The 13,766-nt window shown below is 40.2% G+C and overlaps 1 protein-coding gene across 3 annotated transcripts in view; it reads left to right on the top strand.

Moving 5' to 3' along the window:
- Positions 1–13,766, top strand: part of Syt14 (synaptotagmin 14) — a 162,762-nt gene that overhangs the window by 56,847 nt on the left and 92,149 nt on the right. For 2 of the 3 annotated variants that reach the window (XM_050148240.1, XM_050148239.1), the window contains exons 3-4: positions 134–298; positions 6,443–6,658. In XM_050148240.1, coding sequence (XP_050004197.1) covers positions 134–298; positions 6,443–6,658 — 381 coding nt within the window. Of the gene's footprint in view, positions 1–133; positions 299–2,547; positions 3,602–6,442; positions 6,659–13,766 lie in introns of those variants that run through there. The other variant, XM_050148238.1, reaches the window with a different exon arrangement.

The following is a 13,766-nucleotide window of genomic DNA, read 5'->3' as shown; positions in this document are numbered from 1 at the left end:
AGTATTTTAAATTATGATTGTTTAAAAGTAATTGGAATTAGATGACACTCTATCTAGTGTATAGTAGGAATTTCCTTCTTGTTTGCAGCTTAGAGAAAACAGATGCTGACTGCTATGACTTTCTTTTCTCTAGTCTCTCCAGAGGCAGTTGGATTTTTGTCAGCGATTGGGGTGTTTATTGTCTTGATGCTGCTCCTTTTTCTCTATATTAATAAGAAGTTCTGTTTTGAAAATGTTGGAGGTTTTCCAGACCTTGACCCAGGATACAGCACACAGAAGAATTCACAGGATAAAATGTGTAAGTAATCACATCAGCACTTATCTGTGCTGTCCCTTGCTCTAACAGGTTCTCTGAGAGGGTTGGCTTGGTACATGATAAACGTAGCATTTGAACCTCCACTTTGTAAGGATGAAATATCTGTTAGGTAATTGTATGTTTAGGTCTCTTGCCTACAGATTGATAAGCTACTGTATAAAGGTAGCTGTCTGTTACTGCAAAATGATGTTTTTACTTTTCATTTAGAAGGTGTGATTTTGAGTTTATCCTATGAGTAGATAATGCTTTAAGAATAAAACCGTGGCCCACTGTGCACATGACCTTGAGGAGAGCTTTCCCAGTGTCGCCCGCCAGTAGGCTTTGTCTAACAGTCTTCAATCTCAGCCGAGGAAAGATGCTGTTGCTCGGAGGAGGACTGTGCTATAGTGTTGCTGGATTCCAGGGAGCTTGAGGACTGTAGTACTGTATGTTCTCATTTTAGAGACACTTTTACAAATACTATTACAAGAGCTTTTTATTTGTTGTTTCAAATATGACTAATGAAAATGATAGTGGAGGAAGTTGAGAACGATAAACCAGGGTGGTAACTGGAGAGTCTGAAGAATGAGAGTGGAGTGCACAAATGCTGGAGACCGCTTTTCTCCTGACACTGTGTGCCTCATATGGTTCTGAGTTGGTTTTGTGTTTCTCATATTCCACTCCAGCCCTGTAAGCCACTCATTTGTGTGAATGAACTGCTTAAAAATCTGTCTGTCTTCCTCCCTCCCTCTCTCTCTCTCTCTCTCTCTCTGTCTCTCTGCGTGTGTCTGTATGTTTCTCTGTCTCTGTGCGTGCGTGTCTGTCTGTCTCTCCCTCCTACTGTACTTCCCTCCCTCCTTTCTCTATGTCTTCCTCCCTCCCTCCCTCTCCACCAAGCCCCTATCTCTGGTTCAGCTTTCCTGGATTTTCTTTTGTCTTCAAATTCCAAAGAACTTTTATTGGTGTAAGTTACATCTATTTATATGTACTGTATTTGATAGTAAACTGAGAAAATTATCTTTTACCAGCTTACTTTTCTTTTTGTTTTGAGTTAAAAGGTTTTTGCTGGGGATTGAACCCAGGCCTTCACATATGTTATGCTTGTACTCTGTTGGTGAGGTACATTTTCAGCCTCTATGGATTATAAAAAAAAAAAAGTACTAGCAATAAGGTTATTATTTGTGAATATAAGTAACATTTTAAAGTTTTTTTAAAGAAATTTTTAACCCAAAAGGAAGATTTGTAGAGAAGAGTGAAATTGCTGTATACATGTCATACAGGCCATTAGGACTCAACTTGATTCTGGTGGCCGCCCCCTATCAGGTCTGTCTCTCACCTCTGGGAAGCCCCAGTTTGCATTTGCAAGCAAGGGAGAGTGAAAATGTTAAACGGCCCCTACTGTCACTGTACAAGTAGTGTGCTCAGGTCTCATCGATATCCTATTGTTTTTCTCTACTTGTTAAAGTAAAAAGAGCTTTCCCTTTTAAAGGTACCGAACATCAAATAAGGCTAAATGTGTCCATTACAGTTCTTGGAAGTCCCATTCAGAAGATGCTCTCACCTCTTCTCTCTGGTTCTTTGCAAAACTGTTTAGATATTTTCCTCTAAGTACAGTTCTTAACTTGAAATATTGATAGTCTGGGCTGGAGAGGTGGCTCAGCGGTTAAGAGCACTGATTACTCTTCCAGAGGTCCTGAGTTCAATTCCCAGCAACCACATGGTGGCTTACAACCATCTATAATAAGATTTGGTGTCCTCTTCTGGTGTGCAGACATACATGCAGGCAGAATACTGTATGCATAATAAGTAAATAAATCTTTAAAAAGTGATGAAATATTGATAGTCTTTTAATGGGGTTATTCCCATATTACACTGACTCTTCCTAAAGAAGGCACATAATAAAAATCCTTTTTATACTTCTTCTTTCAGGTGTAGACTAAATACCCAATAGTATTTGAGGGAAAAAATTATGTCTTGCTGCTGTTTTGATAGCTTTGGAGTGGGAAAAGATGTCATTACACTTAAACCAAGTGATTTGATTTTTATTTTTTCCGGAGGAGTCTTTACTTCAACGTATTTCTTCCAGTACACATTGTATTTACAAACAGATTCAAAGACACAGTGCAAAATAACTTATATCACTCTAATGATAGCAACATTCATGTAAATATTAAGTTTACATTCCAAAGTAGTTGATATATTGAGAAGAGAAAGTTCCATTATCACATCTTTTAGGAACAAGCAACTGGAAAATGGCATTTTTCAAAAGTTTTCAGCAGAATCTGCCTTCAGTGTCCTCCCTGGTAGACACAATCAGTAGTGCTGTGGAAGATTTGAGCACTGCGGTTGGGGAAGTCAGCTGTGCATTAAGTGACTCAGTCGCTGGGCAGGTAGCAAGTATGATGCATGGCTTTTACCCAGAGGAGGAAAGCTGCACAGCAGAAGAGGCTGCAGGGTCTTCTAAAGTCAGAAGTGCAGTATCGTGGGATAGCTCCAAAAGCAGTGCTGGTCAGAAAACACAGTCAGACAGAGAGCACGAAGCAAAGCAAAGCTCCTGTTGTGACATCTCAGCTCCTCAAAAGCAAGAACAAGAAATGCATGAACAGGGATTTTATGTTTGTGATGGGCAGTGGACACCTTCGGAACACAAAGCAACTGGAGATGGTTCAGGGGGTTTTGCTCTGCAAGGCTTCTTGAATGATGGGATATCAGCTGCCAAGCAGAAAATGGTGGCTGCACCCAGTTGTCATAAACTGGAACGTCCTGACAAAGGAGAGACAGCTGGAGGAGGAAGCTCCAGGAGTGGTCGGCGTGGTTTTGAGGAGGTAAGTTATCTCGAAGTGACAGGGAAGCTGGACACCAGTGGGCAAGAGGCTACGGATGACTCCAAAGCCAGACTGCAGCGTGGGGCCGTGAGCAGAGATCACGGGCAGTCGGGGAGCTTCGCTGAAAATAGACATCTTACGGATTCAGAGCGTTCTGATCATTTAAAAAAAGCTAAAAAACATGATAAACATGGCGGATTCGAAGGGAATGAATATTCGGGAAACAAATGTTCTCCAGAAGATAACGTGAGAAACAGCAGACACGGGACACAGAAATCCATTGTGAAGGAATACACACATTCAGCTCCATCAACAAATTGTAAAATCAAGTTTCCCACGAAAATCAAAGAAAAAATAAATCCAACAAAGTACTACAAAGTGAAAGGAGACATAAAAACAAAGAAAAATGAAGCCAATTCTGCTAAGAGAGGAACAGCAGAGAATAAAGTTGGCAAATATTCTAAGATATTACCAGAAAAAGGTGAGGTCTCCTAATGCTGGTTTGAGTGATTAAATTTTCTCTTGATTTTTTTAAACTAGAAAAACATTTAAATTTCTCAGCTTTCCTTTCCATGTCTGTATATCTAATTTAATTTTTTCTTTGATCTTCTTACTTGCAGATATTTTTAGAGACATTTAGATATTTTTCAGTCATTTTCAGGTAATTCATGTTATTTTATACCACCAGGTATATGATCCCTACACTATCTAAGCAATTTCCAGCAGTCCTGATGTTTCTTTTTCTTTTTTGTATTCTTGTGAGCAGAGTTTCACTGTGCAGCTCCAGTTGGCCTGAAACTCACTTTATAACCCAGGGTAGCCTTGAACCTGAGGTGCTCCTTCCTGAGCCCCCATTTACTGAGATTACAGCTGTGAACCACCCCACCCATTTCCTAATTTTAACTACAATTTATTTTAATACTAGAAAATTTATGCAGACTTTAATTAGATCTTATTTGGTACGAAATTCATATATTTAAATTTTTGTTTTACTTTTATAACTAAGTCTTTAGTTAGTTATATAACATTTTCAAAGCTACCCCAGTGAGGATATTATGTAAAATATTTTATATGTTTCTTGAAACCAATAGCTCCTATATTGTTAAATAGCATGCTTCTAGATATGTCTTTTTCATTTAGCTTTGCCGTATATCTTTCATGAGATGGCTCTAGTTCATAATGACTGTACATGAGCAATACATTATTATTCATGAGTTCTTTATATAGAATTAAGATTCTGAATGAGTATTTACAATGTTTAGCTATAATATTTGTGGCAGTTTTGAGAACATCTTTGCAGCGCACACCTTCTGATAATTGTTTCTAGTACTCCTTCGTCACCTCTGTACTTCTGATCTGATCGGAAGGCCCCAAATACTGGCTTTTGTTTATAGAATATGTTCCTGTAGTTTTTCTATAAATTTAGATTCTCATAAGATATCAAAGCCTGAAACATCATGAAACTAATGGAAGACTTTTCAATTCTGCTATGTGCCTCATTTGTAGGAAGGGTCTGTTGTATATCAAACAATAATACAAACAATAATAGGTTTTTAATGGCATAGGAGAAACTGACCCTAGACTGCTGGACTAGTTACCAAGAAATGTTTGTTAAGATGTGTTCATTGTAGAGAAACTGACCCTAGACTGCTGGACTAGTTACCAAGAAATGTTTGTGAAGTTGTGTTCTCTGTAGAGTCCATTTTCCTCGCAGCTGTGATTCACTGGGCGTTGGTGCCTTGTTTCGTTCTGGCAGCATCATTACTTATGAAGAAATAAAAGTAATGAATTGTTTAGAAAGTGACAATAGGATGGCTCCCACAAATAAATACAATTACAGTAGCACTGCAAATCTTTTTGTTTGTTTTGCTTTGTTTTTAATTGAGGAGCACTCTGGCATCTCAAGAAACCAAAGGCTCTCAAATATCCCAAAGATGAGTCCTGAACAAATAGTCCTATGGACAGATTGCAGGTGTTTTGGCCTGTAGGTTAGCCTTCATGTAGCTGCATTGCTGTGTTCCTGGAACAGTGTTGCAGGCTCTCACAGGGAGACTCAGGCATGAGAAGATTTCTCTGATGTTTCAAGTAGGGCATTCTGTGATAGAGGAAGTTTGACTGCAAAGGGGCTCACAGCATTCCTCTGCCTTTAGGTCTTACTCTGGTATTTCACAAGACATTCACACTCTGAGCTGGGTGTCAGAAGTGCTTGGTCTGGTTATTGTAGCACTGTTTAGTCAGATTCTTGATGATAGTGAAGTTGGAATGTCTTCATTGTTCTAGATTAACCACCAGCTATACACTGTAAGTGTGGCTGGTGGATTGGAAAAGCTTAGTGATTCTATTCAGACGTCATGAGAAATGAACTCTTAACTGTTCTGCTGTTTCTTAGGGAATATAAACATTATAACTCTTAAAATTTAGGTATGATTAAGTAAAATTTTCCTAGTAATTTAACTTTTCACTGGTAGTGTTATAAGTTTTGTGTATATCCATATATATATGTTTATAGATTGCAGGTTGAAGTATGTATAATGTCTATTAAATAAAAATATAATTGCACCTTCTATTCTTTCCTTGTGAACCATAAGCCTACTGACTCATGTTGAGGGCTGCGCAATCCTAGTATGTATGTTGGATGGTTGTGCTATTATTTGCCTAACCACGGCCCATTGATAGGCTGTTGGTTATATGTTTTGTTTTCTTTTGTTATCAGCATACTTCACAAACTTGTATCAGTTGTAATACTAGTGTCTGCCATTTCTCTGTTCCTTCTTGGCACGAAGCGTGACTAGTTCTGAAAATATAGGCCAAATGAAAACCAGAAATGTGTCGTATGACATTGATTGTTTTACTCTAGTCTATAAGCAATGACAGCACTCATAATTTCATTTGTATATAGCAGACCTTTTACAAAATTGTGCAACGTGACAACTATAATTTCCTTCATACCTAAAAATGTTACAAACCTCTGTGACTGAGATTATTTATATAATTAGAATATACAATGTGGTATTTCTTATAAACACATAAAAGTCTAACATCTGGAATTCTTACATGAAAAATATATTTTCTAAAACTGAAATTTTGTGTCATAACATACATACACATGAATGTTGCAATATACTTTAAATTCAGTTTAAGAGATTACCAAGAATTTCAGTAATTTTAAGGATTGTTCTACTTAGTTTCACCCTGTGTGTACTCACACAAACATACATATTTGCATTTGTGTTTGTTTTGTGTGTATATATGCATATATGTCTTAAATAAATTTGCCATAAATTTATTAAAATTATAATTTCCTCTCACTGTTATCCAATAGATAATTCCTACATGGACAGAGATGACCCTGGTTCATCCTCTGAAAGTGAAGATGAAGCATTGGGTAAATATCACGAGGCCTTATCCAGAACACACACTTCCAGGTGGCCATTGGTGGATTCTAGACAAAAGAACTACGCCTGGGAAACAAGGCAGAAATACAGCCCGTTGTCTGCGGAGTATGACGGGTACAGCAGTGAAGCGTCCATGGAGGATGGTAAGAAAGCCATGAAAACATGGGGCACAGTTGTGTTACATGCTGTGTGCCTAAAACTCTAGGCGTCTGTGGTTGCACACTGAGAGATATAGTCTAGGGTTCTCTTTCTTTTTTTTTTTTAAATGTACAATGACCTACCTTATTTTTTTCACATACCAATCCCAGTTCCTTCTCCCTCCCCTCCTTCCATTCCCTCTACCTATTCCTTCCCCTCTCATCCACTCCTCAGAGAAGGTAAGGCACATTGCTTTGGGGAAGTTCCAAGGCCCACCCTACTATTAACTAGACTGAGCAGGGTATCCATCTAAAGAGAACAGGTTCCCTAAAAGCCAGAAGAAACAGTAGGGATAAGTCCTGGTGCCACTGCCAGTGGCCCAGCAGTCTGCCTCAGCCATACAACTATCACCCACATTCAGAGGGACTAGTTTGGACCTAGGCTGGTTCCTTCTGTTTCCAGCTGGAGTTGGTGAGCTCCCATTAGCTCAGGTAGACTGTTTCAGTGGGTGTTTCCATCATGGTCTTGACCTCTTTGCTCATATTCTCACTCTTCCCACTCTTCATCTGGATTTTGGGAGCTCAGCCCAGTGCCCCGCTGCTGCTCTCTGCCTCTGTTTCCATCAGTTGCAAGGCCAGTTCAAGCACCCTCTCATCTTTTGCATAGGGTCTTAGCTGGGGTCATCCTTGTGGATTCCTGGGAATTTCTCTAGTGCCAGGTTTTGAAGTCTGCATGCAAATGGATGAAACTAGAAAAATCCATCCTGAGTAAGGTAACCCAGATCCAGAAAGATGAACATGGTATGTACTCACTCATAAGTGGATACTAGCTGTAAAGCAAAGGATATTGAGCCTATAGTTCATGATCCTAGAGAAGCTAAGTAACAAGGTGAACCCTAAGAGAAACATACATAGATCCACCTGGAAAGGGGAAATAGACAAGATCGCCTTACAAAATTGGGAGCATGGGGGTGAGAGGAGAAAGGAGGGTGGAAGGGAAAGAGGAAGGGGATAAAGGGAGTGGGAAGAGAACTTGAGGGAACGGGTAGTTGAGATGGAGGAAGGACAGAGATGAGAACAAGGAAAGAGATATTTTGGTTGAGGGAGCCATTATGAGGCTAGCAAAAAACCTAGGGTTCTGTTTCTGAGCATAATCTAAATAGAAAATTTGGGCTGACAATGAAAAGCAGCTCCAAAACACACAAAAGCAAAATGCCAACTATGGCCTGGATGTGGTAACTGGGGTTCTTACTCACAGTACGCAATGCTGACTCAAATGAGAAAGGTGGGAACGTTCTGTTCCTCAGGTGCAGGCAGTTGAGTGCAGGTGGTCTCTCTGTGCATTTGGTTCTTTCTGAGACTTAAGAACAAAATCTGGGCAGAAGATGTAAGTCCACTCCATAACAAGAAAAAAGGTTTTGCTGTTAGTTAATGCATATTTATTTTTACATTTAAATACATTGTTTATTTGCTTGCCAGAGTGCTCATAGTAACTACTGTCTTTATAACCAGAAGAGAACAATCTTACCGATATCAGTTTTATTATTGATAACCATACAACTATCTTTGATTTCGTTGTTGGGATTTGTCTTTTAGGGCCTTATCCTATTGATGATTTAAGTATTATCCCAATTTCTAAGCAGTCAAAGGAGCAAAATGATATATGTTTGTCTTTGGCTTCATGTAAATTAAAGATTTGTCAATTTTTACTTCTGTTTGTATACATATATAGCTATGAATGAACCAAATATTGCACTTTTACAAGATAGAAAGCTCCTTACAGGTATAAAGAAAGAAATATTAGACCTGGACTCCACTCAAAAACAATGCTTTATTTATGGCTAGATGTCCTTTATTTATGGCTAGAAACCAAATATGAGTGAGTACATTCTGTGTTCCTCTTTTTGGGTCTGGCTTACCTCACTCAGGATAGTGTTTTCTATTTCCATCCATTTGCATGCAAAATTCAAGAAGTCATTGTTTTTTACTGCTGAGTAGTACTCTAATATGTATATATTCCATACTTTCTTCATCCATTCTTCCATTGAAGGGCACCTAGGTTGTTTCCAGGTTCTCGCTATTACAAACAATGCTGCTATGAACATAGTTGAGCATATACTTTTGTTGTATATACCTCTCTTGGGTCTATTCCCAAGTGGTATTGCTGGGTCCAGGGGTAGGTTGATCCCGAATTCCTGAGAAACCACCACACTGCTTTCCAAAGTGGTTGCACAAGTTTGCATTCCCACCAGCAATGGATGAGTGTACCCCTGTCTCCACATCCTCTCCAGCAAAGGCTATCATTGGTGTTTTTTATTTTAGCCATTCTGACAGGTGTAAGATGGTATCTTAAAGTTGTCTTGATTTGCATTTCCCTGATCGCTAAGGAAGCTGAGCATGATCTTAAGTACACAGGACATACTGAGGTCTAGAAATTGTGCAGTAGGTCCCCCAAGAAACTAGGGATCACCATTCATCACCACGGTCTTCCTTCCTTTCTGCAGCATGATGGTATAAGGAATTCAGGAACATAGGTTCTCACTCCAACTCTTAGGTTCTCACTCCAACTCTTCTGGGGGTTACCAGTGGCTATGATGTCATCGGGCTGGGACTCTTCTGTTTTCCTGTGGAAAAAAAGCACAAACATGCCTGGACCCCATATTAATATAGGACCAGGTCCTTTCCAACATAGACCAAGAGTACATCTCCCCTTGTTTATCTTTTAGAGTTGTGTTTTATTCCCACTGAGGGGCCTAAGATCCCCTGTGAACAACAATAATTAGGACTATAGCCATGGACATTTCATTAAAGTTTGTAAACTATCTTTTTAATACAAACTGCAAGTCTCACTAGCTGACAGATTTTTACAGACACCTGGCTTGAAGAGCATTTGTATTTCAACAGACACTTGGCTGCCTGAAGCTACTTCTCAGCTTGGCTGTTAGGCTGGGAACCAGGGATCTTAGCTTGCAACTGAAGCTGGGAGCAGGGCGGGGCTCTGCTGAGCTCTCTGCTCCTTGGCCATCTACCCCTATAGGATTGTTGGATTTGCAGGCCATGCTGCCTCTAGCCATTTCCTGGCAACTGGCTGTGGGTGTCAGCTGTTGGAGGCTAAGCCCTCCAAACTTTTCTGTCTTCTGCCTTTCCAGTCTGGGTGGCACCTCGCGGGCCAGACTCAGATGGCTATAGTGTGTGCACGTGGGCAACCACAGTTTTGACGGCATTGGCCATGTCAGGCCGTGCACCCCATGCTCCCTTCACTCTCCCTGCTCAGCAATGGCAGTGGCAGTGTCTCCGAGGCCACAGCATCCACAGGTCAGCTTGACCTCTCTGAGTCCCTGAGCAGTCTGGTGGTGGTGGTGGCTAAGCTGCCAGCAGGGGGGAGGGAACAGAATATTTACACTGTCTACAAACTCTAAAAATTTCTGCATTTGTTTCTGCTCCACCCCAGCTCCTCTGGCTATCAAAATATACCCAAGAAAATGTATAGACAGTTGTCTGTTCTTTCCTTGTACCTTTTCTATAAATGTCTTGTTTACAAATCCTTTACACTATCTTTCCATATTAACTATCTGTATCTTTTCGAGCACTCACTTTTGGCTTTTACACCTGTAGGGTCTTATTCACCTGTGGTGCCCATCACACGCCCTTCTGTTCCACTGGCCACATGTCTGGGTGCCATCTGTCATGCATTCTACTTTGAGGGGTGTCTGTTGGTGCCCGACATCCATGTGCCATCTGTCTTAGCCACACATTGGGCTCAGAGATGTGAGTCCTGTTCCACCTTGACTAAAGGTCAGAGTTGGAGCTTTTTTTTATCCTTTCAAAGTTGTTGACAACAAGTATGGCTACAAACAAGGTATGCTGACCTAGTGTGTCGTTACTTGGTGTTTGGACATTAAGATGGCCCACAGAGGTGGAGCCGCTCCACCCTGACCAAAGGTCAGAGAATTCAAGCCTATTCCTGTCCCTTCATTTTAAAACAGGAGGTTTGACCCAGGGAGTGACTTTCTACAGGTACTTGATCTAAGGTGTATTTGCTGCACATCCTGCCCAAAACGTCAGAATGCTAAACTCGGGCAATAGTGCCTGATGTCTCAGTATTGAAGCAAGTAACTGTTCTGGTTATCCTTTGTGTCATGTTAAAGCAGTCTTTTGCCTTCTTCCCCCCTTTTTGGATTGGGGTATATATGTGCATGGAAAATAAATGTGGGCAGATTCAGTATTCAGTATTCACCGAGTTGCCCTCCTGGTACTATCCTATGTCTTTGTATTTCTTTTGTATCTCTGTGTGTCCTATCTAATTGTTCTAACCCACATGCCCCTACACTGGACATATGAACTCATCGAGGCTGGACCCTGACAGCAGATTTATTTACACGTTTGTTCTTAGTTTCACCATTGAGATCACCAAGATCACCTGTGTATTATCAACAGCTTTATTATTAAGTTCACGTTTTATCTTGGGGGCAGATGAATTTAAGACAGTGCTAAGACAGTCCTCACCCTGAGTGTGTGTTAGATACAGAAGCAAACACAGAGTTGCCCTTCTTTCCCTTTATCACTGTATCAGAAGCTCCATGCAGTTAAATTGAATGTTGTTTTAAAATTAGGGGCTCTAAAGCATAGTTATTTTGTTCCCTCTTAAAGTTTATTTTGGGTGTTAGTAAGATGGCTGAGTGGATAAAGGTGCTTGCTACCCTGAGTTCAACCCTGGGGACCCACACAGTGGAGAGAACCCACTCTTTTCACTTGTCTTCTGACCACCATGGGCTCAATGTGGCACATACACCGCCCCCACCACACACAATAAATGAAAATGTAATAATTTTGTAAACCTTATGTTTGAAATAATTTAAAACTTAATTGAAATAACCTCATATTTTCTGCATGCATTTGAACATAAAGTGTACAGTCTACCTGTACAGTACCGCCTGTCTACCACACAAAGGTTCATGAGTCAGGCAAGGGGCTGGAGATTGACAGAGAGAGAGGGGGAGGGGTGGGGGGGTCATCATTGAAACAAGAATGCCCCTTTTTATCATGTTCCAGGGCAGCTTATGTAGGACTCTCCTTGTCTAATGGCCACACCCTAGCTCCTGGGATTTCTCAGCTGCAAGTCCACCAGAAACAACTCCCCTGCCATCTGGAACCCATGAGGGTGTGCTCAGAGCAGCTGCAAGCATAGGAAAAGAAGTTGTTTACTCCGGCAGGCAAGGGGTCACAGAAAATTCATTGTCTGAGGGTCTGTAGTCCAAACAATATAGGTTATTTTATTAATTTGTGCAATTTCTTTATGAAGAATAAAAATAAGTATATATCTGTATCTTACAGAAATTTTTAAAGTAGAATATATTTAGAAGGCTGGGAGTATAGCTCAGGGGTAGACTTCCCTGGTTAGTACCCAACACTGTCCTTGGCAAAATAGATGATTAAAATTAAATATATTTAGAACTTAGAATACTGCAAGGGACAGGGATTACAGTGTCTATTTAGATTCCTGGAAAACATTTGATTTCAAGTTTTTGTTCATGAATATTTTTCTTCTCAAGAATACTTTATTGTATCTATATATTTAAAAAGTATGACCAATTTAGCCAGGTGTGGTGGCACATTCCTTTAATTCCAGTTATTGGTGGGCAGAGGCAGGCAGATCTATGAGTTTGAGGTCAGCCTGGTCTATATAGTGAGTTCCAGGACAGCCAGGACTATACAGAGAAACACTGTTTTGGAAAACAAAACAAAGCCTGACCAGTTTTAAAGTTTTACTGCATTGTTACTGTTTTGGAGATCTTTTTATGTAATGAAATTGATTGTTCCCAATAGTGCTGGATTCTTTGTAAAACTTTTTTTTTTTTTGTGGTAAAACTTACATAATCTAAAACTTAGCACTGTAGCATTTGGGAAAGATTTTATTTATGTGTATGAATGTTTGCCCATATGTGTGTGTACCACATGTGTGCAGTGCCCTTGGAGGCCGAAAAAGGTGTCAAATCCATGGAACTGGGATCCAGATGCTTGTGAGCTGCCATGTGGATGCTGAGGAAGGAATGCAGGTCCTCTTCCGTAGATACACGTGCTCTTAGCCACTGAGCCATCTCCCCGCCCCTTTGCTTCTGTGGTGTTAGACTCTTCTGTTCATGCTGTGACACAGCTGTCAGCTCTTGGTCTCTCCAGGACCTTTACACCATCAGAAAGTGAAACTGCATCATTGAAACATCTCTCCATTCTCCCTCCCAGCCCTGATGAACCACTGTTCCACTCTGTGTCTTGGAGTTTGAGTGTTGTAGGTTCTTCTGGCATATTTCACTCAGGATGGTGTCTTCCTCGTCCATTATCGTCACAATTTATGTATTGTAGTAAGAGATGCATAGCATAAGCTTTATGTTCCTAACCATTTTGCTGTTCACACTGTTCTCTCCAGCCTTCCTCCCCAGAGCTCCTCTCCTGTAGCCTTTCTCCTCCTATCCCCACTGACCCTCCCTAGTTCCTGGAAACCACCATTCTGCTGTTTTCCCGAGTGTCTCATACAAATGGAAATCTAGACGGTTTCACCTTTTGTGACTAGTTTATTTGCCTTGCAGAATGTCTTTCTGACTCAGTAACATTCAGTTGTATGTGTGTGCCACATCTGGCTCATGCATTAGTCTGTGGGTAGATACTTCAGTTGCTTCTACATTTACTGGTTATGACTAAGAGTGTTATGTACATAAGAATATCAATATTTATTAGAGACCCAACTTTCCATTGTTTCGAGTATAACGAGAAGGGAAATTGGTAGATAATATAGTAGTTCTACTTTTTAAGAGTTAAGTTTAAGTATGTTGTTTCTTTATTTTCATTGAATTCAAGGAAAACTTTAATTTCTTTTTTTATTTCTTTCTTAATCCAGGTATGGTTCAGTGGTTGACTATTCAGTTTCCATGAGTTTGTAGGCTTTCTGGGGGTAGCATTGTTGTTGAATTCTAACTTTAATCCATGGTGATCTGATAAGACATAGGTGGTTACTAATATTTTTTTGTAACTGTGGAAGTTTGCTTTGTTACCGAGTATGTGGTTAATTTTCGAGAAGGTTCCATGGGCTGCAGAGAAGAAGGTATATTCTTTCCTATTT

This window comes from Alexandromys fortis, unplaced genomic scaffold (assembly GCF_014885135.2).
Source record: "Alexandromys fortis isolate MF-2015 unplaced genomic scaffold, M_Fortis_MF-2015_v1.1 scaffold_62, whole genome shotgun sequence".
Taxonomy (NCBI): domain Eukaryota; kingdom Metazoa; phylum Chordata; class Mammalia; order Rodentia; family Cricetidae; genus Alexandromys; species Alexandromys fortis.
Note: the sequence above shows the minus strand (reverse complement) of the source record. Positions and strands in the feature narration are given on the sequence as shown.